We start from the raw sequence: 27,525 nt of genomic DNA on the forward strand, positions 1-27,525 counted from the left end.
AACAAACGAGCGTGTTGGTGAGGAGTGCAAACGAGACGATTGATCTAACGTGTACGTGAGTCAAGTGCGTCGTTGGTGGGGCGTCATTGACCCGCCGAGCTTTTTTTTTCTTTATGTTTGTGGCGTATGATTAGATATCAGCGATGGGGGGTGGACGAAGCGCGAAACATGACACATTCGCACAAACAAATTCGCATGTTTCGTCTTTTGTTGGCGCTGGACTGTTTTTTGCTTTGTTTTGAATGCTACAAAACCGTTGTCTACAATGGGGCGATAGAATTGCACGGTAAGGTTTATTTGAATGTGGTAGAAACGCATAAACTGCATCCCGGTGGCATCCATCGAGGAGTGGAAAAGCTTCTGTTTTCCTCCTACGTCACGTGTAGTGTCGAAGTCTGGTGTTAATTGCATCAGCAAAAAAGAGGGGGGACAGGCGAGCAAAACAATTGAAACGGCATGAACTAAAAGTGGTAGCCACGACACACGTACAACAAAAGCAACATGTTTTAGACGGTGCTGTTTGCACACGACACTCTCGCGTCGCCGAAGCAATCTCTCTCTGTCTCTCTCGCTCGCTCGTTCGCTCTGTGTGCGCCGGAAGTGCACGCGGGCTCCAACGGCCCAATTGCTGCAATTCCGGAACAAATGGAGACGATATAAAAGTATGCACCTTCGCATCGATCTCAGCAGACCGTTCCGTGGAGAGTGTTGAGCAGAGCAACCGTATTGTTGTCACACCGGGAAAAACCAGTCCGTGAATAGGTGTGAATTTTTCCTTCACCGCTAAGTACACCAGTAGGCGTTGCCCGTGTGAAACTTATCCCCGTCGAAATGCCTTGCAAGTGCTGTGGAAATGGTAAGCTTTGTTACGACGAGGGTCCGAGACACACGCTTTAAGAGATTGTATTTGATTTTACAGATTGTAAATGCGCCAGCGGATGTGGCAATGGGAAACCGTGTGCGACGGATTGCAAGTGTGCCTGTGCTAGCGGTGGCTGCAAGGAAAAGTCCGGTGGATGCTGTGGCAAGTAAGGTTGCTGCACCGAGCGGGTTGGTGGAAATTATGGGAATCTCAGCTCGAGGCTAAGGTGTGTGTGAAGACACTGATAAGCAACCAATAAATCTATTATTTATTGCCGATAAAATCGATACTAGCTGTTCTCTATTAGAATCCGGCTTTACTACCTCCAAACAACAATTAGTAATATTAACTTAAGGAATGTGATAGAAAAAAGATTTTCCCGAATCATTACATAAAATGCACCATAGGCAAGAACTAACATAGTGAAAGAGGAGCCCGCTGCGCTATTCGCGTTGCGGCTAGCGCCTGCAACTTGAAAAAAAAATAAGAAGAGTAGTCAACTTTCCACTGTAAACGCACTCGCTAATCCCGTTCGTGGCGGTCTGTTTGCAAACGTCAAATCCGTGGTCGCTGCTGCATCGGGCTAGAAGAGGAGTGTGTTGCTGGAAATTGGTGGCTGCGGTAAATCGGACGTAGTACGGTAGCACGGGACACGAAATCGTTTCCAATTCGCACTGGCCGCACGGCATCAGAGAGAATTGGATAGTTCGATAAAAGAAAGCTTGCAAGCCGTTCGGTCTGGTCGCTCGTGTACCATCCGATTGCTGCTGCTGCTGCTTCATCATCCAAACAAAACTCTGACCGCGGGAAAGGGCTGCGGTGGAGAAGGTGGAGAAATCCACACCGCCTGCAAAAAATCCGCCGTGGATAAACAAATGGTGCACATTAGCGTGACAAAAGGTTGCGAACGCAAACGGGTCAATGAATTAAAGCGCATCTCCGGCATCCGGTAGTGTGGTGGTGCCTGGTCAGATTAAAGCGTATGCTCATCGTGGCGTGAAGACAAGTGGCTGTGCGAACGTGTGTCGTCGTGTGGTGGGAACGAGATTAGCAAATCGAAGCTGTCGCAGCCACAGCAAGTGATTGTTCTATTGGCAGCGCCTAATAATGCAATTTATTCGCCGATTTCGGAGCTGATGGGTTGGAATTGGTTCCGCTGTTCCCGCGCTGGCACTTTCCTGAATTGAGGGAAAGAAACCGAACGCGATTAGAGCCGGGGGAAACAAGATAGGACGAATGGTCCACGTCACCGGTCAGTTGATTAAAGGCATATTATCTCGTGTGCAATAACGCCCCGCCGAAACAACCGGGCCAACGGGAGCAGCAAAGCAGCGGACAAAACTCGGTCGGTCTGGTAAACAAAACGATCAAATGTGTGCCGTCTGAAAAAGGGGAAAAACGCGCGGCAGACAAACATCACATTCCACCAATCACCATGATCATCCGGCAGCTGATGGGCCTTAATCCGTGGGCCCGTGTGCTCGTAACGTTCCTGTTCGTGTGGGTCCTGTTTGTGCTCATATTCTACTCCAAACTCAATACCTCCGCCTCGTCGTCCAGTAACGCCGCTGCCGATGGCGAAGATTCGCTGAAACGGCTCGAACGAGCCGTCCAGCAGCTGGAACACTCGAAGCAGATCGATCAGGAGCTGCGCTCGTTGGTCGACGAGTATATGGCCGATGCCGGTACGTCCGCCGACCGGAAACAACACTTTATCGACGAGCTGGGCAGCAAGCTGGAGCAGGACGGTGGTGCCGGCTGGCTCGCACTTGGACGACCCCGCAATGGACCGTCGCTTGAGTACGAACGGCTTCGGCGGCGCGTCGATACAAACACACAGGAGCTGTGGAACTTGGTGCAATCCGAGGTGACAAAGGTACAGAAGCAGGCGCAGCGTTCGGCACCGGAACTGGTGAAGCCATTGAACGCGTTCCTTTCGCTGGCGGCCGAACACAAACGCTCCCTGCTGACCGATATCGATCGAATGCGTACGGTGGACGGATACGAAGCGTGGCGACATCGTGAAGCGACCGATCTGAGCGACCTTGTGCAGAAGCGACTGACGCGCTTGCAGAATCCGGAAAATTGTTCCACCGCCCGGAAGCTGCTTTGCCGGCTAAACAAAGGCTGCGGCTACGGCTGCCAGCTGCATCATGTGGTGTACTGCTTCATCATGGCGTACGCAACCGAGCGCACGTTAATACTGAAATCGAAGGGATGGCGCTATCACAAGGCCGGCTGGGAGGGAGTGTTTCAGCCCATCTCTGATACGTGCCTGGATTCGAACGGTGCATCCCATGCTAGCTGGCCGGGGCAGACGAATACACAGGTGCTAACTCTTCCGATCATAGATTCGCTTAATCCGCGCCCACCGTACCTGCCACTGGCGATACCGGCCGATTTGGCACCACGGTTAATGAAACTGCACGGCGATCCGATCGTGTGGTGGATTGGCCAGTTTCTCAAGTACCTGCTGAAACCGACCGGCGAAACGCAACAAATGCTCGAGAATGGCATCGAGCGGTTGGGCTTCAAGAAACCAATTGTTGGGTGAGTATGAAAAATGTTTTGTTGGTTCTAAAGGGGGTGATTCTACCATGGTAAGCACCGTTTGTTTTGTAGAGTGCACGTGCGGCGGACTGATAAAGTAGGCACGGAAGCTGCGTTCCACGGTATCGAGGAGTACATGACGGCGGTCGACGACTACTATGATCAGTTCGAGCTGAGGGAAAAGGTTGACAAGCGGCGTGTGTTTGTAGCAAGCGACGATCCGAAGGTAAGCAGCAGAGGGAAAAGTTGTTTAAGAAGCAGTGAATGTAACCACGTATCTTGTTCTGCAGGTGATTGAAGAAACGAAAACCAAATATCCGCAGTACGAGGTGATCGGCGATCCGAATGTGGCCAAGATGGCGGCAGTATCGACCCGATACACCGATTCCTCGCTGAACGGCATCATTCTCGACATACATCTGCTCTCGCTCAGCGATTACCTCGTGTGCACCTTCAGCTCGCAGGTGTGCCGGGTGGCGTACGAAATCATGCAAAGCATGTACCCGGACGCATCCGGTCGGTTCCGGTCGCTGGACGACATCTACTACTACGGCGGGCAGAATTCGCACAATCGCGAAGTGGTTCTGCCGCACGATCCAAACAGCCACGACGAAATTCAGCTGCGCGCGGGTGATTTGGTCGGTGTTGCTGGTAACCACTGGAACGGGTACTCGAAGGGCAAGAATTTGCGAACCAACCAGGTGGGACTGTTCCCATCGTTCAAGGTGAACGATAAGATCGAAATCGTGGAGCTGCCCACGTATCCGGACGTGAAGTAGTATTCCTTCCCGAGGGCCGTACGCCGCCGCTTGATAGTGAGAGAATTGTAACGCATGGATCCTATTTGAACGCTGAATGGTCGCGAGTTTAACAAGTGTGTGCATGTGCATTGTGTGGATGTGTGGTGATGGTTGTCGTCGCTTTCCTTCTGGGTGCGTTCGGTATGAAAGCCGGCACCTGTGGGGGGGGATGATCGTACGATCGTTGCAGGAACGAATGTTGCTTTTTGCTGTGTGATACTGAGAATATTGATTTTTTAGACCAATTGCCAGCCTTTACATCCGTACATCCCATTTTAATTTTATGTGCCCGTTTTTAGTTCACCATAGTTAACAAATTAAGGGATTACTTTTATGTTAGATGAAACAGTGTGGCGTCTGGTTAGAAAACTGTCTCAGTTGAGTATGATAAGAATTTGGAAGCTTTCTTTCCGCGCGAGCGAATGATCGGAGGAACAAATGTAGGAACAAACTTACTTGATATTAAAAAAAAAACAAGAATTAAAGGCATTGGCCACGCGCGCCCGCCGCCCCTCTCTGCTCATCGTATGCCACGCGTGTGTTTTTATACGCTTTTGCAAGCGGAATCAGGCTGCTCTTAGTAAACGATAATGGAAATCACACGTTGCAGACGATTGATGAAATTTGATCAATTTGAACAAAAGCGAGCTAAATGAACAGGCATTAGGTTTTTTTTTTTTATATAGCAAAGTTTCGAACAGTTAGGCAATCGCAAAAAATCATAGAAAATAGAAAATTATAATGTGCTAACGCGGCGAGCGAGAAAGACAGTTCCAAGCGTTGGAATGTTTTGCAGGGAAGAACCGCCGAAGCTGTGTTGCAACAACCTTTGCAACAATAAGGAAACTAGAAAACAAGCCAACACACCCTCAACATGAACACCGAATGAAAGTATGATAAGCAATGTGTCTACTTCGCAAAGTAAGAAAATAAGTTTATTTATGACGAAAGCAAAAAAAATTCGTTGTTATTCCAGCAAGTGCAGAAAGAAACCATCGACGAAACAGAACAGCAATAATCGACGAACCCGCTCGAAGAAAAAGATAATAATCGACGAACCGAGCGAAAAAGTCAGATGACGTTACAAGCGACGGGCGAAAACAGAAGGGGGGAGGAATTGTTTTGTAAACAAAGCAAACGCATCTTCGCAGTGTGTTGTTCTATCGAAAGGAGAGTGGAATCTTGAAATTTTGTAAATTTTCCTGACGAATTCAAGCGAAAGACGGAACGATGCTGTCGGCAATGATAAAGGACCACCAAGCCAAGCAGGCAGCAAAAAAGGAAGATCAAGGTGCGTTAAATTTGTGCGGTTTTAGGCTTGGCATTGTGGATTGTTTTCATTGTACGCTACTGCTGTCTGCTTCCTTTTAGAGCGTCGCCGAAAGGAAGCAATTATGTCTGCGAATGAGCTCACACAAAACTTGGTTGACCATCTTAACGTTGGGTAAGTGGTGCTAAACTGCTGGAGAGCTCTTCCTAAGCATTTTTTCCACTCTCCTTGCTTCTCAGCGTTGCCCAAGCGTACCTCAATCAGAAGCGGCTGGACGCGGAAGCCAAACAGCTGCACGTTGGTGCTACCAACTTTGCCAAACAGACGACCCAGTGGCTTGCGTTGATCGAAAATTTCAATGGATCTCTAAAGGTAAGCATCTTTCGCTTGGTGCACTATTTTGCTGTTCGATCGCCTTTACAAATATCATCTTTACCATTTACAGGAAATAGGAGACGTGGAAAATTGGGCAAAAACGATCGAAAATGATATGAATGTCATAACAACCGCGTTGGAAATTGCGTACAAAACCAGCAGGGAGAAATGAACGCCAGCCGTGTGCTGCTTCCGCGACAAACGACCGTCATTGCTAGTGGAAGCTTATTTCATTGCCGTGTGGTACTATTTTTCATCGATTTTTGTTGTGCTGAACCGTTTCAAAGAAGCCACCATTCTCTATCGTTTTGTGTTAGGGAGATTTTAAGTCACATTCCGACCCAACCCCCATCGCTCAACTCTTTTATTTTACCCCACCTAGTCAGTATATCGATTGTAAAAGAAATTTGTTCATGCTATTTTTACGAAGAACGAAATAAAAGAAAGTTATTCGGAAGGCAACGCAGCATAATTTAACGACGCTCAATCACTATAATTAGACAACTTCTACCGAGCAACGTACGGCTGGAAATAGTTGTAAAAATAGTTTTGGATCTCCTGCTGATAATGGCTGGCAGCAGGCAGGGGAGTACTAAACATGCCAATATAACCCCCAGCTGTTTCAACTGACAGCTCCGTTGGCTGTCATTCGCTCCCGAGCCAGACGTTTCTCTGCGTGCGCGTGTGTGCAAGCGAGCGAGTGTTGGTGACAACGAATGCCACAACAATTGGAGAGAGCGAGATGCAATGCGGGTGCATGATAGAGAGACCGCACGCAGGCAGGCAGCCAGTTTCATGGGAAGAAATCATACGTACGAACGAAATACCAAGTTGTGTGGTACGGGAGGAGAAAAAAATCTCCACAGGCTGGCAAAGGCGCTTGCCAGCAGCTTTCCGTCAACATCGTCGTCAATACTGGCTTGTGTTCGGGTCCGTGGCAATATTTTACCGTGATTCCGTGAACCGTACATGTTTTTTCTTCTGTTTGCTGCTCGGTACGACTAGTGTGCGAAGCGTGCATATGTGGCCACATCCGAAAAGTGCGTGAAACAAAATATAAACCCCTGGTGGTGTTTCGCAGGCTAAAAATCTCTCTCTCTTCGCCCCGAGTAAGTGCGCACCTGTTCCGTCTGTGCGTCGTAATCTGTGGTCAGGCACACGATATGATAGTGGTGTGTACTAAGTAACCAGTGCGTGTAGAGTGTGGGTCCCCGTTGGGCAGGGAACACCAGCATTTGAAAGCCAATCCACCAAAACGCCCAAACGGAAACGCATCTCCGTTGGTCTGGTGTGTTGTGTGCGCTCGGAACACCAGCAGCAGCGGAGCGACGTCGACGACGACGACGAGGTCGCTTTTGTGGGCAGTGTGTGACGTCTTGTGTGGCTGTGTGTGAGTGTGTGTGTGCGAAAGAGGCGCAAAGGAAGAAAAGTGTGCAAAAAGAAAAGATATGAGTGTGCAAAAAAGCGAAATATTTGGAGCACACAACACACGTAGCGTTTTGTAGCGAGTGTGTGTTTGAATGGCGAGCAAATTTCGCGAGTGCACATACATATATTTTGTGCAACACAAACAGCATCGCCGCGTCATACCGCTCCCGTCGTCGGTTGCCTTCTTTTTGCTTTCGTTTCAATTTCCATTTACCATTCCACACAACACAACCATCACATCGAGCGGTACTGATGACCTCGAAAGACGAAAACATTCGGATTCGGATTGCACCCCACAGAAGCAACACCCTGATTCTGGTGTCTGGTAAATAAAAGTTTGTTAGAGTGCTTGCTCGAGGGAAGAGCATAAAAATCCGTCCCAAAAGTATTCGGGGGGAAATACAGTGTTCAGTTCATCATTTCTCCATATGAAGTCACGGATCTGTCGTCTGTCAAATGATATGCCAATGAGCGCGTGCACGTGTGTGTGTATGTGCGCGCGCGATAAAACGAGACGGGTGCGAAGTGTATGTGTGCCTCCCGCGAGCAACGCAACAACGACAATAACAACAATGGCATCAGCATCAGCACACCAGATTTCATCCAGTAGAAAACGTCTCATCCGTCATGTCTCGCGGGCTCAATGAAGAGAGCCCGAGAGAAGAAAAGGAAATCACATGAACATGAAAACAAGAAAGCAAAAGACTATTCCCCATCAAATTATGGTGCTTACGCGGTCTCCAAAAAACTGGACAACCTAATTGCAATCGTTTCATGCGCTGTCCTAGTGCGAAGGGTTTCAGTCATTTTCACTTCTGGAGATATGACTGCTCCGATCTTAACACGCCTTCTTACGAGCAACCGTATGAGTCATCTTACTCTACTACGCTTTGGCGCACGAAATGGTTCTTTGTTTCTTGCTCTAGACAGCTGTCTACCGATCGTGGTACAATAATTTGCACCAGCTCGGTCCGATTGGTTGACTGACTTCCCCGCATCACTCAGGAAAAAGGATTTGCATCCTGTATGTCACACGCAGGAGCACACATAGGCACCGGCACGATTACTAGCACCGCATATATGAGTTTAAACAAAGGGAGGTGTTTTTTTTATTTCTTCAGTTTCTCGCTGTCCCGTATTCTGATAACGAATTTCAACAGCACACCACCCTCGCCACACATTGCCACCCGGGAGGGATCGTGATTTGCAATTGATAAGCGAGTTGCGCCACGGGTTGACACCGTTCCCTGTGGCACTATCCCTGAGGGTTGATTATGAGCGACCTTCGTTTAAATTGAAACGAACGTGTAACGTAGTAGGCGATTGTTTCATGATTCCTCTACCAATCGAAGTAACCAATGACTGTTGTCTGTGAAATTATTATACAATCCAGAATTTCTAGTAATTTTTATGTGATTCCCGTCTTCCGTGGCAGGATAGTGAAAAATGTGAGCAAACAAGGGGTGTTCAACATATGCAACGGCCCAAAGCGAGTGTTCGGAATGTGGTGTAAAAGTGTTGGAAACCCGTCGATTATGCTAAGGATGTGCAGTGATGAGATGAGATAAGCGATCAACCCAAGCTAAAAATCAGTGAGCAAGAAGCTTATCAATCAAAGTGAAGAATATACGTGTGTGTGTGTTCCGACGATAAGGGTCGGCGATAAATCGACAAGAAATCGGATTTGTGCCCGTCATCTAGTGGAAGGCACACGTTGGCAGGTGTAAAAGTGTGTGCCACACCGGGGAATAATAGATGCAGCATCCGAATGAGTTTGTGAGAAAGTAAACTTTCTTCGCAACAACGCATCGTAGCAAGGCAGTGAGTTGAAAGTGAGACATCTCCTACCGCAAGTGATCAACACCGGGAGGACGCATCCGGACCACGGTGCACGTGCCGTTGTTATTCAACGTTTGTAATCGATTGTACGGTTTGCTAAAGCTGACGGCGCCGTCGCGCAGCCGAATCGGTGACACCGTACGGACCGATTCCGAGCGGATCGTGTTGCGGAAAGCAACGGAAACCAGCACGACGGCGGCGGCAACAAGCGTTGTACCTGCGGTGCCAGCGAGGAGCAAGGCCAAACCAGGCGGTGAGTAATCCACTCGATCCACACGGGCCATTACTACGGCCCACGGTGCCGTCGATGATGTACGCGCATCCTCTCGCGGGGTGCGGGCGTCGGCCGGTCCCGTAGATGTCGTCGCGCCCACCTGCGAAGGCCATACGCGTGTGTGTCGTGATGCTGAGAGCATAAGTGTGATGACGAATGGGCGAGAGGCTTTGAAGATTGAATAAGAGTTGGCTTGTCGAAAGCTTTTTTTTCTCTCTCTTCCGGATAAGGGATAACGGGTGGATGAAGATTAGCATAGAACATTTAGCATTAGTTTAGTAAGCCGCTTAGTACGGTAGGTAGGTCATTATGCTATGGTCATATTGCTACTTACCTACTTATTACTTGTTTCAAATACCACTAGACACTAGGTTTTCTTCTCCTTGCATTTTACAACCCACGTACCATTCTGAATTATGTTCTTGGATTTCTATTTGTCCTTAACCGGATGTGGTCAGCCTTGCGTACGAAAAAACGGTCCGGAATGGTTGAAACTGTTCTGGCAGTGGTCCCTGTCTGATTCGCTCATATGTTGCTTCGACGAAGGTCGAAGGATAACTTCCATTAGGTTACTGTTGCCATGGTTTACGATGGTCTTCTAAATCTGGTTCAAAGATGATTCCTTGGATCAATTTGAATCTCCTCATACGCACAGTGCCTCAACCGGGTACTAAAACACCGTAAGATTGAAAAAAAGTTCAGCTTGAAAGATGATTTCCTGATCCTGGTCTGTTGGTATATATGCGTTAGTATGGCGTCGATCTCCACTCGGCATAAGTTTGCTGTTTTTAAACATGATCATGCTTTTAGTTCAGCTTGGTGTATACTTGGTAAATAGAAGCATAGGCTCTCCAGAAGAGAGTTTTTGAAGAAATTATATAAACATATTTTATACCCACCTAACAAATGTAATAGAAGCTGAATATGTATATATACTTACCTATAGGCTTCGTGAATCAGGTTAGGAATGGTCCCAAATTTTTCCCGATCGTCCAGGGTTTTGTAACACTTTATGTTGGCATTTGAAATGTAAATTCGCATAATATTATCAACACCATGCTGCAGATTCCTGGCAATCGGAGGACGCTTGTACTCGTTTTCACAGACAAATTACTTTCTCTAATCCAATATCGTGATCCGACTCGCGCCAAAAGTATACACAATAGTTAAAAAAAAATTAAGCATGATAAAAAAAACTTATATTGCATATAATGAATATAGTAGCAAAAAATATATTAGTCCATAGAGCTAAGAAATGCAATTGGGTTCGATTGGTCACCAAGTTTTTCGGTTCACTAGACCTACCTCAACAAGCTTTCTAAGACAGCAGCATTACTCACAGTCAGATCCGGCTTGTAGGTGTCTCTCATTCATTCAGGAATGATCGTGCATCGCCGGTTAGTATCGGTCAGAATCGTTCAACGTATTCCGTTCATGATCACGCATATACTCGAACAGTATAATTCCAACGATAATCCTTATTACCCTTTAAAATTTTGTCACTTAGCGTTACGATCGGGGATAGCTTTATTAAGAGAGGCAAATTAATTTCTTTCGCTCCCAAGTTGCCAACGATCGCTGCTCAATGTAATGAAACGTCTGTGAATGAAATTAGCTCTCGTAGTGGATCCATGAGTCATGGCCGCCGCGGATGAGGACATCATTTGCGGTAGGAATGGTTCGCCATACACCCGGGTTTCCCCTTCGAGCGGTAGAACGGCACTCCCATGCATCATTGACTCATGGTTTGAAATATTATCACCAGCGCCGCCACGCAATCGTACACTTCCGGCGTATGTGTCTCCCGTACAACGCTACATTGATAAAGACAGTGCCGTTTAGGGCTGGTGGAGAAGCGTTGGAGGAGTGTTAGAGGGGAGGTTAATGGGATGTAGTAATTTTATTGTGCTTTTTCCCCCCTTCTTGCTGTTTCGTTGGCGACTTACGCTGTGCACCTTACGCTTATGGTGGTGCTAGGCTACATTTTTGGACACATAAATCGTAAACTCTATAAGGGCAGGCATCAAGTGTCGTCCCGGTTTGCATCGTGAACATTCCTCATGGATTTATATTTAAAAAAAAAGTATTTCTTCAACTTAAGCTACTTGTGCGAATTTAGGGTCAAGGGTGATGATGTTAAGTATACCCGGTTCATATCTCCATTTGCAACACTAATAATTACGCGATGTTGCTAATCTCACCTCTCCCCATAGCCCATCATTCTCATGCAGCTTCACTCGAGGTTACTGGTACAACCTTCGAATGCTCCCCATCATATAGGAGTCTATCGCGCTTTTTAATAGATACTGGTACGGGTTGCCAACTCAGGTATCGTGAACTGCTGCCAACAGGTGCTGCGTGAGGTATCGTGTACCTCAAACCGAGCTTGAGCTAGTGATCGATTTCGGACAAAGCCGTGTGCAGTAAGCCAAATAGATTAGCTGCTTTTTGCTGGAGTCACACAATCTCCGTTTCCAGGCCATAATCTGTAATCGGGTAGGCAGCTAGCCGATTGTGTGTGATGGCGAAATAGCGATTCAATTTCTGGTGGTAAGAAGTATCCTTCTTCACCAAACGAAAGATAAGATAATTGTGGAAGGTACATTGAACGGAACTAGTGTGCTAGTGGCCGTAAAATGTTGAACTTTACGCACAAGATCTAATGTGCAGTAAAATTCGTCCATCGAATTGCATTTGTAACCGATCACATTCACCTTACATACAGCGTCTCTTGTGACATTACCGTCTGTTACCCGATTGATGCCACCCGTGAAGAGTGGAATGGAGAAAGTGTTATCGTTCGTTTGGAAATCTTATCGCTGTAGTACCAACCGTCCAAAGGTACCTGGGCTGGGTGTTGCAAACCGAATGGCAATGGCACCTTAACTATCCACTCGAGATAAGGCTATTCCCTATCAGGATAGTTTGCTCAATTGAGAAACTTGCCCACAACGACGCGGCACACCACTGCAAAGGGAAAGGGGAACGATCAGGTCAGGTTGAGGTTTTCTTTTGCAGCTATTACTTGGCGGCAAACAGTTTTGTCACATTTGGAAGGTTCAAGCTTCTTCAAATGGTCGGCGGCAACTCTTTGGGGCTGGCACTTTTCCCTTGCTCGTGTGGGTCCTATCCATAGCGTGGAATGGCGCTAAGTGCTAAACAACCGGATTAAGAAGAATTGATAAACGGTAGACACTCCTGCCTCCTGTTGGTGTAATATAATGGTAATAATAAACAAGACATATTGAGGGGCTTTTGGATATTTTTATCATGATTGAATTGAATATTTCTGCATGAATCAAACCAAACCAGGTCAGTTTTAGCTCTGTTTGATGATTAATTGAGTAAATAAAGTGTTGTTTTGTCACTACCGTTACTAAAATGCCCAGCTGATGTCAATTAAATAGTACATCAGCCATCCGAGCTTCGATTTGGTACACTCTATCGACAGAACTGCATTTGATTCGCATTTCCTTCGCACTGTCGGCGGCCAGTAATGAATAATGCGTTGGCCTGTTTTGGGTGCAACACAACGCTGCTCTTGTCTTGCCATCACACGGTCTGCGTCCAGCGTAGCATATATTCTGTCCCCGGTTGGCCTCGCACATTCTCTGCCCGCGGTTATGTGTGTCACATGTTTATTTTGCATTTGCCGATTGCCAACATCCGGAATTCCTCCGATTACCACTGATCACAACAATCAGCAGCCAAAACAAACGATCACTCGGCAGAATTGTTGATGAAACCTATCCTATGCTTCTTGCATTATCAACACTACCCCCTTTTCGTCTATTGAAGAGCATCTCTCTCTGTGTGTGTTTATAGCATAACAAGTTGGTGAGCATTGCTGTTTTTTTTTTGTGTCTGTCCCTTAAAATGTTTAAAAGGGAAATGAACTCGCCGAAAAGGTTCGATCGTGCAGCCAAAAGCTGAATGGCACCAATCGTCAACGTGATCGCGATTGGATGGTGGCAGGATCGTGGTTGGGGTGTGATGGCGACGTGCATGTGTGCTTGAGTTCGATTCTGTGTGATTTGTTGAATATGTGGTGGAAGTGATGAGGGCAGCATCCATTTTTGGAGCAACGCAAGAGAGAGAGAGAGAGAGAGAGAAAGCGGCATATAAACCGCTTGAACCACTTTGGCATCCTTGTGATTCTTCAGAACATACGTTTCTGTCATCTTAAACAGTTTTTTCCTCCAACACTAGAGCACCTATAGTGTAATGTAAAGAATTTCTTATTGATCCCACCACCTTCTGAAAGTCTAATATTTTTCTTACATTTTCTGGGTTTTCTGACAAGCTGCGAAGTTTTCGCGTGCCAAAGCAAGGGTTTAGTTAAATTACTGTTGTAATATGCAATCCATTTTGTATCATTTCAATTATATACTGCAGAAAAGAAATACCATTATTAGGTAGTTTGGACAAGTTATGACCAAAACAGTCGAGTAACTGCGTTCCATGATCTTTCACTGCAGGAAGTAGTTAGAGTTCGTGAGACGCTTCCTGATCACCAACTGTTGCTGTTGTAGGGTTTAACAACATCATTTTCCTATTTTGGACGAAAATTGAGAATGTCGAATTGGGGCCGAGTCCCGATACAGGTTCAGAGAGAGAGAGAAAGATCCTGGCGAAGAAGTTCCTGGTCAAAATAGGTTCATAGTTCCTCAGAAGAGAGTGTCATCTTCCCTCTACAGCGTTTTATGGGATTTTTGTGGGAAAACAACTATAGAAGGGCCTCTTTTTTAATCATGCCGCGACTAAGATGGAGGAGCATTTGGTCAACATAAGCCAGCGATAGCTTGGCTGCCGTTATGCGTCCTGAGAAGGATTGGCACTATTTTTATTGAATGCGTTCGTACTTAATGGAATCCAACGAGCGAGCTTAGAATCCCTAAAAAGAATGTACAACAAAGTGATTGCGAAATTTGATAGCTGGTCAAATGATAAAAATTTTCACACGTCTGTAAGGTTTTCACTGAAATACGTATTCTATTTATACCTTTGGTTTACTTACTTACTTATCAGGCGCTACAACCGCTTTGCGGTTTTGGCCTGCTGCAACAATCCTCGATACCGCTCACGGTTCAGCGCCGTCGTCTGCCAATCCGTTATCCCGGCCGTTCTGGCGGACGCATCAACGCCATCACTCCATCTCAATTTGGGCCTACCACGCCTCCTCTGTCCGTGTGGACGGACTAAAAGGACTTTACGGGGCTGGGTCGTCCGGTGTCATTCTTATGACGTTACCAGCCCACCGGAGCCTGGCGAGTCTAATGCGCAGCACGATGGTGAGATCACCGTACAGCTCGTAGAGCTCATCATTGTAGCGGCTCCTCCATTGTCCTTCCACACATACGGGGCCAAAAATGCTTCTGAGCATCTTCCTCTCGAACGCAGTTAAGAGGGCTTCGTCAGTTTTGGACAGAGTCCATGTTTCAGAGGCGTATGTGCGTACTGGGACTATGAATGTTCTGTACAGAGTCCCAGCTTCGTCCATCGCGACAGGTATTTAGAGTGGAGAAGTTTCCTCAGGCTGTAGTATGACCGGTTGGCAGCCAGCACCCTTGCGCGTAACTCAACATCAATATTGTTGTCGGTGCTGATTTTTGACCCCAGATAGATGAAGTTTTGGACGACTTCGAAGGTGCGGTCACCTATCTGTACATCACCACTGCGTAAATCAGTATTTGTTAGCAGGGCCGCTGGTGGTGCCACCATCATTTTGGTTTTCGCCTCGTTAATCTCCAACCCGAGGTTCTGTGCCGCACGCTCGATCCTTTGATAAGCTTCCGCTATATAGGAGAGCCTCAAACCAATGATGTGCATGTCATCAGCGTATGCCAGGATCTGGATTGACTTGTAGAAGATTGTCCCCGAAGTTTCCTCCTCCGAGTCGCGGATGGCTCTCTCTCTAGCGCCAGGTTGAAAAGGAGACAGGCAAGCCCATTATTCACCAGCTCATTTCTCAACTAAAACCTATTTTTTATTCTTGTTGGCGGATTATTTCGATCGTACTTCTCTCACATTGTTTGAATTGTATAGGAAGAAATTCAATTACCGGAATATGCAGATCTATCAGAGGCGTTATGCGAAGCAATTTTGGGGAAAATGAATTGCTAATAGTTTGTTGTATCCACTGTTAGAATAAGTTACTTAATTTAAATTCTTCATCGAGTAACTATTAAACAAATACTCTCCTAGTGACGTTCTGCAACAGCATTTTGGCGAGCTTTTACTCCACTTCCAAGCTTCTTACGCACGATGTGCGCTCGTGACTGTCGCTTAATTTAACTGTACTATGATTCGCACTTATGCAATTGCTGCAGCAGGAACGTAGGAACTTTGTCCGCTAACCCGCAGTGCAAATGGGACCGCAAAAATCCCTCTATTCTGACCTCGTACGGTTCATTTCACCCTCAGGAACGTGCTCTTTCGTGGTCGAGCAAGGAACATAGATTTGGTTGGCATAGTATTTTTTTTTGTTGATTTCGCTGCTTTTGGGGGGAGCTATGATAAAGAGCTTTCGGTCTAATCTAATCTCACGGCAGTTGGAGAAGGGTGGGTTCCTTCACAACTACAGCCGCTACATATCATTACCACTACTCGTGCGCCTTTGTCAATGCCGGCATGGCTAAATGCCAAACACTTCCCGGTGCCTGGAATGTCCAGCGCTGTCTCTTGTCATTTTCCATCGGTTAAGTTGCAATAAGCAAATTTTATCATTTATTCTTACCGTGTACGTGCCAGAAGTAAAATAGGATTCCTTACCGAATTTAATGCAATTTCTCTCTGCTGGTCCACCTCTTTCTTTGCAGCTTCCTGAAAAATGCCTCCGCCGCCGCCGCCTGGGCCGCCACCTCCTCCAGGGCCACCGCCACCGCCGGCCCTGAAGCTTGGTGGTGGTGGTGGTGCACCGTCGGCCGATGGGCGGAACGCTCTGCTCCTTTCGATCCAGAAGGGTACCAAGCTCAAGAAGACGGTTACGGTGGACAAGAGTGCACCGGCAATTCAGGGCAAGGTAAGCGACAATGCTGCGCGGTTTTTTTGTGTGCTTCGGTTACTAATACAGCTTTTCGTTCCAGGTCGCTTCCGATGGAGCAGCGGTGCCGGGCAGAGCGAACAACCGTGCTCCGGGTCGGCCAACGGCAGGTGATGATGGTGGTCCAGCAGCACCAACCGGACCGGGGCAGCCGAAGCTGGGCGGACTGTTTGAGGGTTTGTCATCGATGCCGAAATTAAAACCGGTCGGCAGTCGGACGCCCACCGGAACAGGTAAACAAAAGAATGGCGTTGATGTAATATGAGCTGTCCTGGGATGATTTTGACATTCGTTCCCAGTTACACCGCTTGATCGTGTCCCACTCTTTTTTTGTTGTTCTCGTAGCAAACGCATCCGCGGCGGGATTGCAGCAGCAAAACAAAACACCTTCGCCGGAAGCCTCCAAGGGCTCCCCGATCAACAATGGACGGGTGGGGAATGGTGGCGGTGGTACCGCCGCGCCACTTGACTTCTCGGACGAGCTCGCGCAAAAGTTAACGCTCAAAAAACAGAAACAGCAGCAGGGCAGCAGTAGCAGCAACACATCCTCGTCGGCCATCAATCCACCGCCTCCCACAGCGGTGCCGAACGAAACGAACCTGCGGCTAAACCGAGGACCACCACCGCAACCACCAACATCGATCCAACGGGTAAGTGTGTGTGTGGAAGGAGTGCTAGATCCCTTGCGTAGGGCGAATAAAGAATTAACGGCTGATATCCTGTTTCTTTCCAGCCTTCCGGAGACAACGCGTCGTCAAAGGCGGCACCAGCAGCCTCCAGCCAGAAAAGGTGAGTGTGTTGTGACACTCTCTAACCAAACGGCTATTGGGACAACGGAGCAACTTTAGAGGAACGCGCTTAGAATGCGTTTTTTTTTTATTTGGTTCATATTTTTGTACAGCAAATAGGTTAAAAATTTGTGTAAGGCACTAGAGCCTGTGTGGTGTGGCGCCTTCAATAGGGGCTGAAGATAGCACTTTTTCTCGCACACACAAATCTCGATGGGAGTCCCGCGCGCATTCCTGTTTTACTCTGTTGGGGGGCGGAAAGTTTATTTTTGGTCCGCGAAATCTTCTACTTCTACTCCTTTTTGGTTCAATTTCTTTCTGCTGCTGCGCGCTGTAAGACACACCGAGACGCTCGAATGGTGTTTATGTTTACGCGATGCTATTTTTAACGCATTTCCGAATTTAAGCTGAATAGCGGCGTTTCGGATAATTATGCTCTTACATGGTAACGTTTTTCGAACGTGTGTCGATATAGTAGTTGTGCTATAAATAGGTTGGGTAGGAACGTTTATCTTCTTTTTTATTCAAATTGTACTGATTGGCAAGTTAATTGATTGCTTGATTTTGTTATGTTTGCTTAAATGATTTTAAAGCTTGTGCTTTCGTGTGCCGATTGTAAAAAAAGTTTTTTTCTGTTAGATATATTTAGTTTTGAGTCGATTTGAAGCGAGCTGGGTTAAGTTGGAACGCTGTATCGTTAGTGGGATTTGATTTTGATAAGTTTTGCTAATGCCCTGCGTTATTCTATTCCCTCTCCTAATTTCCTTTCGCCCTCTTTGTCTTGACCGGACTCGTCACCCTATCACCCTATCGTAATATGTATCGATCATAATGTGCATCTTCTCTCTGTATCATAATGTTTCATACCCGTGTGTGTGTGTGTGTGTTCCGGTTTTCCCTGTCCCATTCGATTGCTTGTTGGAACCACCGGAACCGTGTTCTACGTGTGATTGCTGCCCTTGCGTCCTGTGTATTATAACCGCGGTAAGTAGCCAAGCACCTGCAACACCAAACCACCTGAACCACACGCTCAAGCTGGCAGCATCGAAACCGTCGGCTACGAATGGACCACTGTCCGCAGGCAGCAGCAGCAGCACCACTAGTCCCACTATAAACGCAACCAGCGGCAGTGTACCGATTCCGAATCGATCGGCCCTGTTCGGTAGCAACGCGACGACGACGCCGGTGACGAGTGTTTTGATGGGCAATGGTAGCGTACCGTCGGCAACAATTCCGGTGGCACCGAAACCGGTACCAAATTATGGCAAACCAAATCTAGCACCGAAACCGCCCGGTATGCAGCTGGGCGGAACGGCCGGAGATGGCGGAAGCACGACGCGCCCAACCGTGAGTCGACACCAGAGCATGCGAAGTCCAAGGTAGGCCAATCGAAGAACCGTTTGCTAGGAGTGGAACCAACTGAAGTGTTGTACAACGTTGGTTGCGCCAAGTGAATTGTGTATAGATAAAGGCTCGTTTTTTAGAGGTATTATTTAATGAATGTTGATGGGGGGGAGGTAGCTTTTTGTTGCATTGGATTGCGGGCGTATATTAAGATTTTAGGAAAAGTTGTACAATTTGGGATAAAACTTGTTCCACTAGTGCTCCCTGCCGTACCATTATTGTTTGTGATTGGTTTTGTGTTTTAGGTCACCTCCGGTCTCGCAAACGGCACCGGTGTTTCCTGCCAATCACTTCGGTACGATGCGCGGACCACCCTCGTCAGCGGCCATGTTCCAGTCGTCGGAATCGATCGTACGGCCAGTGCGGGAAGTAACGGGTATGATGATGGCAAAATTTACTCCATAAACGCAGAATTTCTGACGCAAGAACATCCAACATCCACAGGTCGCCCATCTGCACCACCGCCAAAGCCACCAACGATGAAACCACCGCCACCGCCACCGGTGCGGAGCGTCAGCAATACGAACCTAACGCACCTGCCTCCATCGCTTAGCCTGGCACCATCGTCACTGAACACGACCGGCACCAGCTCACCGGCAACCGAACCAACCTCGTTCGGCTCGGTGAACAACGTGGCCTCGCTTACGCTGGCCGACGAACTGCGGGCAAAGGTATCGAACGCCGCTAACCTGTCGGTGGCCGGTTCGTCCGCCAACTCCATTTCCACCGGTAACTTGAGTGTGCTCGGTGGTGGGAACACCCTGACGAAAGGTGGCAGTTTGAAGACGACGGCGGCACCACCGCTACCACCCCATCGGACGAGCCCGGCGCCACCGCCACCGGTTTCGGCGGCAATACTGGTGAGCATCTCGCAGTGACCTCTAGATAGAGCTATTGCTAAACTAAAGAACCGAAACGATCGGACATTTAGATTTTCGATTGGATTTAGACAGCAGTTTAAAAGAAATAGTTTAAAATTGCGGTGACACTTTGCGTGCTGGTCATAATGTCGCCATTGGCCTATGTATCCTAAATACAGTTTGAACAGGTATAGAAGTTTGAGGCGTGCCTGCGAGGCGGAATGCAGTTGTGAGGCTTAATTTATTTTCCCTACCTGTGGCCGATAAGAGATAAGATAAGAGTGTGCCGCCGCGACCAGCGCGCGCTAATGTGCAACAATTTGCGGGTGTTTGCGTAGAAGCTCTGTACTATAAGCTACATTACTCCTACCGTTTTGCAGAACTCGGGTGAAGCGCCAGTACCGCCCCAACGAATTTCGTCAATCCGCAACTCGGCCGGTAGCGGTAGCTTACCGTCGACAGTGTCGGCCAGCAGCAACAGCAGTAACAGCAGCAGTAGTCACAATCAGAGTCATCATAGTCATCAAAGCAGCACCGTCATAATCACGAGCAGCAGCACCGCAGCGTCCACGGGCGGTGGCAGTCTTCATCGTAAGGACACATCGCTAACGTCGGTCAACAGCAGCAGCTCATCGACTCAGGTGACCGGCACCAGTGCGAAGATGCCGCTGCCGGAGATAGACCTCGAGTCGAAGTACGCGCTCTACTTCCACAAGGTGACGGAATTTCCGCAGCCGATACCGTTCCTCAATGTGCCGAAAATCTATCAAAGCGAACTGCGCCAGCAGCAACAGTCGGCGCAACAAGGGCAGCAACCGCATCGGCAGTAGGGCGTGTGTGACCCGTGCGCGGTACGAACGATCAACCTACAAGTGATGGATGTTGGAATGGTACGTTGGCACGTTTCGGGTGTAGGATCATTTCCAGTCGATAATGCTACTCATTTGCTTTTGTTTTAGCACACGACAAATGCAGACAGAGCTGGATGGCAAGTGCATATCCGGTAGAGGGGAAAAACAGTATTTACCGGTAATACGGACGTCGCAATGCACATACTTTCATACACACACACGCACCACATCTATGTGGCAGGAGCAAATTGACGTGATTATTAAGCTCAATCAATTAATACGTATATACATATATATACACACACACACGCACCTATATATCCATATACATTACCAATCGATCGAGCGCCGATGGAAAGCTGCTGCTGCTGTGAAGCTGTGAACGCGACCGAAGGGAAGACGTGTAAGGTAAACGTGATTTAAATAATGCATTAAACAAACAACACTTAACAGCGAGTGCGTTGGCCCCCTGGAATAGAGAAAAAAAAACCAATAACTTAACAACTCTACCGTACAGTGAACGTAGTGAAGTAGTCTAAAATGGAGCAATTAAATTTGAGGAGAAAAATCATCAAATCATATCAGGAAAGAGGCGGGGCAGCAGAGTAGCAAAAAACGCAGCAAAAAAGCAGACATGAATTAAAGGGAATATCTTAACTAAAGCTGCTCCAATAACTCGGAACTAAACTACTACTTAATATACAAATAGTTTCTTCATTCGATCGATTCGTCGCAGTAGAGCAAATATTTTTCGAGGATTACACATTTCGAACACAGGCACACAATATTTCGATCGAATGCAACGAAGGGAGGGAATTTAAGGGGGAAGCAAAGCGTATGTAGCGTTTGTACATAGAGAAACCGATCGGGCGTTTGTTGATGTTTTAGTTAAAAAGGGGTTCGTTTTTCTGTCCAAATTTAAACAGGATGTAGCTATAGCAATATGTGTACGTGTGGAGGGATTATCGGATTATACCCACTACACCCAAATCTTCACTGTTACAAGTTTTCGATAGATGATCGTTTTTTGCAGCCCCGTTTCACACGCACACACACACGCACGAATCACACCTGTTTACCTCTTTTATGTGAGTGTGTGTGTGTAGTGCAACTCTCTCTCCCAACCACAACAGAGTGTAGAACACGGGCAATTAGTGTCCTGGCGCACGCAAGGCCATTCTCGGTACGGGAGACACACTGCGGTACGACGAGCAGAAGACGCTATCGCATTCATGCATTATTATGTTGCAAAACACATTTTTATTTCAACTGTGTCAAGAAAGGGTGAATTGTTTTTATTTTAGGATTCTTAACACAAAATTAACAAGCAATTTATTCGCTGAAATAATGGCGGCGGCAGCACAACGTTACAAGCGGGGCAACGGGCCCAAAACGGGGATTGTTATGTTGTACAGCGTTCTAACTATCGAAGCAATTAGTATCGGCGTGTTTGTGTGCCTCCTTGCTGCATCGGCGCGGCGGTACATTAGATGCGATGTGGTTGATGGAGCTAGCGATCGTGTTTGTGGGTAGCTGGCGCAGCATGGTGTAAACCACCATGAAACCATTGGGGAACAATCATTGCAACAACAACAAAAAAAGGACAAATAAGACAGAACTGTGAGTTTGGGAAGGTGAGGGCGAGAACTGTTTGAAGGAGAGCTGCCGTTGTTCGGTTACCGTGTGTGTGTCGGTTGACCCATTCAAAAGCTAGACGCATGATGGCGGTGGAATGGAGCTGGGTGAGCGAGCTCGGTTCGATGTAGCTGTGGTGTCGTGTTTCTTTATTAATCGCAATTTGTTACATTTCAATATGTTGTAAATATGAATTCAAATCAGAACAATATTTAATCGTGTACGGTTCATAGACGGCGACGGTGTGGAGAAGAACGAGCAAAGTCAGTGCAAAAAAGAAAAAAACCCGACCTGCGACTGCGAACAATAACAGACAGAAAAGAATTAAACAATATTAATTGCGGAGTGCAACATTTGGTTTATTCGTCCGAAAACAATCCCTCCCCGATCCACCACATAGTGAGCGAATTTTCTACTTTGGGACGATCACCTCCCTTTGCAACGGGCGGAACCTCCTCGGGTGCACCGGCGGCGACTTCCGGTTCACCGTCCTCCGTATCTTGCCATGCGCTAGGAAAATGGTACTGACCACTGGCGGTGGCCATGATGGGATTGTGCGGATGAAACGAAACACCATTCAGGCAGTCCCAGTGCAGGGGAAAAAGCAGCTCCTTCGGTTGACCCTGCTCATCGAGCTCGTGCAGATTCCACGCATGCAGCACCCCTCGACTATCACCGCTGATAAGCCATTGTCCGAGGGGAGAAAAATCCAAATAGATCCGCTGGTTGGTGCCACACGTTCGTTGCAGCGTTCGAACCGGTTGTGTTAGTTTCCGGACGTCCCAGAACAGCAGCTTCGGATCCTTGCGTGCACCGGTAACGAACAGCGATTCCGTATCGGGCGCAAACACAATCCATGTAACACCGGCCGAATGGCTGTTTTCCGGCGCATAGTTCCCGACGGACAAACACTCGCCCGACCGGGCGTCCAGCGCCGAGATGCTACGGTTCCACGAACCGTACAGGATCGTCTGTGGCATGGTGGATGCGATCGCCATACAGGAGGCGGTAGATTTCGTCCGCCACGAGCACGTTTCCCGCCCGGGCACTTTTGTGTCGAAGCATTTAATCGATTTTTTATACCCACCGTACAGTGTGGCCCCATCGACGGGGGCAAAGGTAAGGCTAAGAGCCGCCTCAACCTCATCGAACTGGTCGTAACCTTTGTACGAGCAGCGCAAACCACCGGTAAATGCATCCCACAGCTGTATCGGTTCGTGTTGGCGTGATGCGATCCAGCAGCACGTTTCCGGGCGCCCACTGTTCATCGCCGGGTACCAGGCACAATCGTACACGAGCCCACCTTCCTTGACGTGGACGGCGGATGTTAGCAGGTCGACTGGACGATCTTCGGAAACGCTATCGTTGCTGTACAAATCGGTCGGCAGCTCGACGATGTGCATTCCATCGTTGTTGACCGTTGTGAGCACGCACGTTCCATCCGGTGACCAGTGGCATCCCTGCAGGTAGTTTTGCCGTACGGGTCGATCCCACGAGCAGCGTGCCACTTCGATGCAGGCGCTGTGCTTGAAGAAATCATTTTCCGACGCTCGATTGTGTTGCTCCTCCGCGTCCGGACTGGGGTCATCGGTTTGCATGGGAACATCCTGTTCCTCGGGAGCGTTCTGCTCCTGTACACTTTCCGCATTTGAGGCGTTTTCGATCGGTTCCGGTTCGTCTTCACTCATTTTTAAATTGTAAACAACAGCAGTCTCGCGTACGCGTCGCTACCAAAATTACCTGCAGCTGTCAAATACGCCGGTGCTGCAAGCTGGCAACACTGCGCGGCAATGTTATGACAGCAGGTGTAGGCCTACTGTGTTTGCGTTTCTGTGTGTGAGTGAGCTCGGTGTATTTTCTCGTAAACTGCAGCGACAGATCGCATTCGGTAGTCAACAAAGTCGGAAAGCAACCGCGGTGCCGTAATTTTAGGGAAACCAGAGCTGCCAGAGGGAAAAAGACCAGGAAAAGCAACATGTTCCACGTATCGCGCCTCGTTGTCCGTGGCCAGGCACACGTGAAAGTTTGCGCCCGACTGGCCGCCCTCCAGTCTAGCCGCCACATTGCCACCAGCCGTACGGTAAGTGTGATGGAAAATGATGGTCCACCGCAATGAGAAAAGTAAAGGTGGGAAAATTACATAACTTAGGATCCATCTTTATCATAAAGATGAGCTTGCTGCGGGCTGCAGAATTGGCAAGAATAAGCAAAGATGTCGGGTTCTTTCTCCCATGACGTACTTCAGTGTTAGGGGCATAGAAAGTGAGAATTTTCGCATCCCTGCAAGTGAGACTTCTTCTTACTCTTTTCACCGATGAGTTTCGCTTTTCGCAAACGGCAACCGGCACAACCTGCTGGAGTATGTTTGATACCCGCATTTGACAGTTGTTAGGCAAAGGCTAATCCTGTTAGCACATTTCCGAGGATCAACAAGGATAAATAGCCCATTTTTAAACACTATAATAAGAAAATCATATGGAAGGACCCCACCAGAAGAGAGCGAAGACGGTCAGTTGTTAGAAGTGCGCTTTCAACAAAAACAAATTGTTTCTAAGCGATGTGTGATGTTGTGGTTAGATTACTCTAGACCTGCGGGTCCTGATACTGAACACGAGGTTTTAAGCAGATAGCAACATAATTTGTACCGAATGTGGTTACGGTTAAAGCATTGCCACGAATATGTGGTTAGGGCTATGGTCAAAAGATTATAATCACATAATGTTCGGTGGTTAAAATTAGCACACCACTAGGAAGTGGTTTGGAAATGTTGAACCAGTAGGATACACACTGTGTCGGTATATAAAATGACTGCGAAGATCGTTAGCAACCCTAAATCCTTGTATGTTAACGCGCATAACAGTGATCACTAAATAACTTGTTTTGCTCACCTGCATTTTGTTTAAAACAACAGAAAACTTTCACCCGGCGCGTTTTGCCCTTTGCATCGTCGCGTGCACTCTCCTTTCACCGGGTCGACCGGTTCGATCGAAGCAACATTTGAAATGGTACGAAATCACTTAAAAGCCGATCCCACAAAACCACCACTACCAAGGCGATCGTTGTTTGTTCCTACGCGTTGTACGCGCACTGCACTTGTTGATTAAATTGTTCGCGAGTCCACGATACGTCCACCGTCATCGTCTTTCCAGCAACTCGCCAGACATACGAACCGATTCGATTCAGTCTGCGAAGAAGTGTTCAGCTGAGAAGACACAAACCATTTTCGCTGTCCGCTATCAAGCATCTGCGTGGACGTTACTCGTGGCAACGGAGAAGAACAGCCTGTTGCTTGGATACACGCAATAAGGCCGGCGCTGGCTGTGTGATTGAATGAACGCTCGTACCTTTTAGCACGTGTAGCTAACAAGAGTTTTGAATTGTGATCAAACGAAGGGTGATAAATAGACGAGATATGGTAAATATGCAAATGTAAACTGCAAAATCATACAATCGTTCCGCGATTGGGGCATAAATTGTGTTACTACGCGAGGAGCTACTGCTTGGATCATCATCCGATCAAGCTGGAAACTGGATTTGTGTGTGTGTGTGTTGAAAGGACAAAACGGTCAGCGAGACCGGAATGCCGCAAATTTCTGTTGCAATGTATTCTCTTTAAAATGGTTAACGTGATGCGAAGCCGTAGTATTATTTAAGATTTGTTGATTTTATGCTGGAACTAGAATAAACAACAAGGGGCACACACATTCATCAGTTGATAACGAGCGGAAGATTGTGGATCCATGCTTGAGATTATACGGAATATTTGCGGAATCATAATGATTTACATGTATTTGTTTCTTATTTCATTTTCTTTGCAGGCTAGCAAAGATGTAGGCTTCCGCACGGAGTCGGACACGTTCGGTGAGCTGAAGGTGCCGAACGACAAATACTACGGCGCCCAGACGGTTCGCTCGACGATGAACTTCCCAATCGGTGGCCCAACCGAACGTATGCCCCAGCCCGTCATCACCGCCATGGGCATCCTGAAGAAGTCGGCCGCCCTCGTCAACAAGGAGTACGGGCTGGATCCCAAGATTGCGGACGCAATTGCGCAGGCCGCGGATGATGTGATCTCGGGCAAGCTGTACGACGATCACTTCCCGCTCGTCATCTGGCAGACCGGATCGGGCACGCAGACGAACATGAACGTGAACGAGGTGATTAGCAATCGTGCGATCGAACTGCTTGGCGGACAGCTCGGTTCGAAGACGCCCGTCCACCCGAACGATCACGTTAACAAGTCGCAATCGTCGAACGATACCTTCCCGACGGCGATCCACGTGTCGGTCGCACGTGAGCTGACCGGCAATCTGCGCCCTGCCATCCAAACGCTGCACGACGCGCTGAAGGCCAAGTCGGAAGAGTTTAAGGACATCATCAAGATCGGTCGTACACACACGCAGGACGCTGTGCCACTAACGCTTGGCCAGGAGTTCAGCGGGTACGTGCAGCAGATGGCCTTTGCGCTGGATCGCATTGAAGCTGTGCTGCCGCGTGTGTACATGCTGGCCATCGGCGGTACCGCCGTCGGTACGGGGCTGAATACGCGCGTCGGTTTCGCTGAGAAAGTGGCGGCCAAGATCGGTGAACTGACGGGATTACCGTTTGTGTCGGCACCGAACAAATTCGAAGCGCTGGCTGCCCGTGATGCGATGGTGGAAGTGTCCGGATGTCTTAACACGATCGCTGTCAGCTGCATGAAGATTGCGAACGACATTCGCTTCCTCGGATCGGGACCGCGGTGCGGTTTGGGTGAGCTCAGCTTGCCAGAAAACGAACCGGGCAGTTCGATTATGCCGGGCAAAGTTAATCCAACGCAGTGCGAAGCTATGACGATGGTGTGCGCGCAGGTGATGGGAAATAATGTGGCCGTTACCGTGGGTGGATCGAACGGACACTTTGAGCTGAACGTGTTCAAGCCGCTGGTTGTTTCGAACGTGTTGCGATCGATTCGGTTGCTATGTAAGTAGGCAGAAATATTGCTAAACCTTCAATACGCATTACAAACCCTTTTGTTTCTTCCCCATTTCCTTCGCCTTTTAGCGGACAGCGCACGTACATTCACCAAGAACTGTGTGGTGGGTATTGAGGCAAACCGGGCAAACATCGATAAAATTATGAACGAATCGCTGATGCTGGTTACCGCCCTGAATCCGCACATCGGCTACGACAAGGCTGCCAAGATTGCCAAGACGGCGCACAAGGAAGGTACCACCCTGAAGCAGGCCGCCCTCAAGCTGGGCTACCTGACCGAGCAACAGTTTGCCGAATGGGTGCGACCGGAAAATATGCTCGGACCCAAGTAGATCGGTTTACGAAAAACGGATTTTGCTTGCAAACGATGCTGCGTGCGTGTTGAAATGGTGAAATTTTGTGAAAACCAATGAACGACGAGTAGATGAATGCATTATTTATTTACAACACATGCAATAATGTGTTCTACATCCTGTTTGAAGAAATGTGTATTTGAAAAGCGCGACCGAAGAAAACGCGGAAATGGTACTTCATACAGCATCGGTGAGTCCCTTTTTAAATCTGTTTTCTAAC

The 27,525-nt window shown here is 47.9% G+C and overlaps 5 protein-coding genes across 15 annotated transcripts; 4 read left to right on the top strand and 1 right to left on the bottom strand.

Moving 5' to 3' along the window:
* The first annotated feature begins 63 nt into the window (after positions 1 to 63).
* LOC118506626 (alpha-(1,6)-fucosyltransferase) lies at positions 64 to 5,133 on the top strand. The gene is made up of 4 exons (XM_036043997.1): positions 64 to 856; positions 920 to 3,412; positions 3,485 to 3,638; positions 3,703 to 5,133. Exons 2-4 carry the CDS (start codon positions 2,298 to 2,300, stop codon positions 4,189 to 4,191), a joined length of 1,758 nt encoding a protein of 585 aa, XP_035899890.1. The 5' UTR covers positions 64 to 856; positions 920 to 2,297; the 3' UTR covers positions 4,192 to 5,133.
* A 60-nt stretch (positions 5,134 to 5,193) lies between these two features.
* LOC118506632 (biogenesis of lysosome-related organelles complex 1 subunit 1) lies at positions 5,194 to 6,329 on the top strand. Its single transcript, XM_036044003.1, has 4 exons — positions 5,194 to 5,503; positions 5,584 to 5,656; positions 5,722 to 5,854; positions 5,928 to 6,329. The coding sequence occupies exons 1-4, from the start codon at positions 5,443 to 5,445 to the stop codon at positions 6,027 to 6,029; spliced, it is 369 nt and encodes a 122-aa protein (XP_035899896.1). The 5' UTR covers positions 5,194 to 5,442; the 3' UTR covers positions 6,030 to 6,329.
* Positions 6,330 to 6,653: 324 nt separating this feature from the next.
* LOC118506635 (WAS/WASL-interacting protein family member 2-like) lies at positions 6,654 to 22,316 on the top strand. Of its 9 annotated transcripts, none has more exons than XM_036044008.1 (11): positions 6,654 to 6,787; positions 8,721 to 9,377; positions 16,217 to 16,419; positions 16,484 to 16,673; positions 16,786 to 17,090; positions 17,174 to 17,229; positions 18,221 to 18,607; positions 18,878 to 19,008; positions 19,077 to 19,492; positions 19,873 to 20,382; positions 20,452 to 22,316. In XM_036044008.1, the coding sequence occupies exons 3-10, from the start codon at positions 16,228 to 16,230 to the stop codon at positions 20,320 to 20,322; spliced, it is 2,127 nt and encodes a 708-aa protein (XP_035899901.1). In that variant the 5' UTR covers positions 6,654 to 6,787; positions 8,721 to 9,377; positions 16,217 to 16,227; the 3' UTR covers positions 20,323 to 20,382; positions 20,452 to 22,316. The 9 variants fall into 9 exon arrangements, with proteins under 9 accessions (XP_035899901.1, XP_035899900.1, XP_035899897.1 ...); XM_036044007.1 differs by having other exon boundaries at positions 6,656 to 6,852; XM_036044004.1 differs by having other exon boundaries at positions 6,662 to 6,966.
* On the bottom strand, positions 22,111 to 23,800 carry LOC118506637 (telomerase Cajal body protein 1 homolog). Its single transcript, XM_036044017.1, has one exon. It carries the CDS (start codon positions 23,664 to 23,666, stop codon positions 22,338 to 22,340), a length of 1,329 nt encoding a protein of 442 aa, XP_035899910.1. The 5' UTR covers positions 23,667 to 23,800; the 3' UTR covers positions 22,111 to 22,337.
* LOC118506636 (fumarate hydratase, mitochondrial-like) lies at positions 23,782 to 27,485 on the top strand. 3 transcript variants are annotated; one of them, XM_036044014.1, is made up of 3 exons: positions 23,782 to 24,058; positions 25,797 to 26,940; positions 27,022 to 27,485. In XM_036044014.1, exons 1-3 carry the CDS (start codon positions 23,954 to 23,956, stop codon positions 27,282 to 27,284), a joined length of 1,512 nt encoding a protein of 503 aa, XP_035899907.1. In that variant the 5' UTR covers positions 23,782 to 23,953; the 3' UTR covers positions 27,285 to 27,485. The 3 variants fall into 3 exon arrangements, with proteins under 3 accessions (XP_035899907.1, XP_035899908.1, XP_035899909.1); XM_036044015.1 differs by lacking the exon at positions 23,782 to 24,058 and adding an exon at positions 24,332 to 24,486; XM_036044016.1 differs by lacking the exon at positions 23,782 to 24,058 and adding an exon at positions 25,152 to 25,393.
* The last annotated feature ends 40 nt before the right edge of the window (positions 27,486 to 27,525 follow it).

Source organism: Anopheles stephensi, chromosome 2 (assembly GCF_013141755.1).
Source record: "Anopheles stephensi strain Indian chromosome 2, UCI_ANSTEP_V1.0, whole genome shotgun sequence".
NCBI lineage: Eukaryota > Metazoa > Arthropoda > Insecta > Diptera > Culicidae > Anopheles > Anopheles stephensi.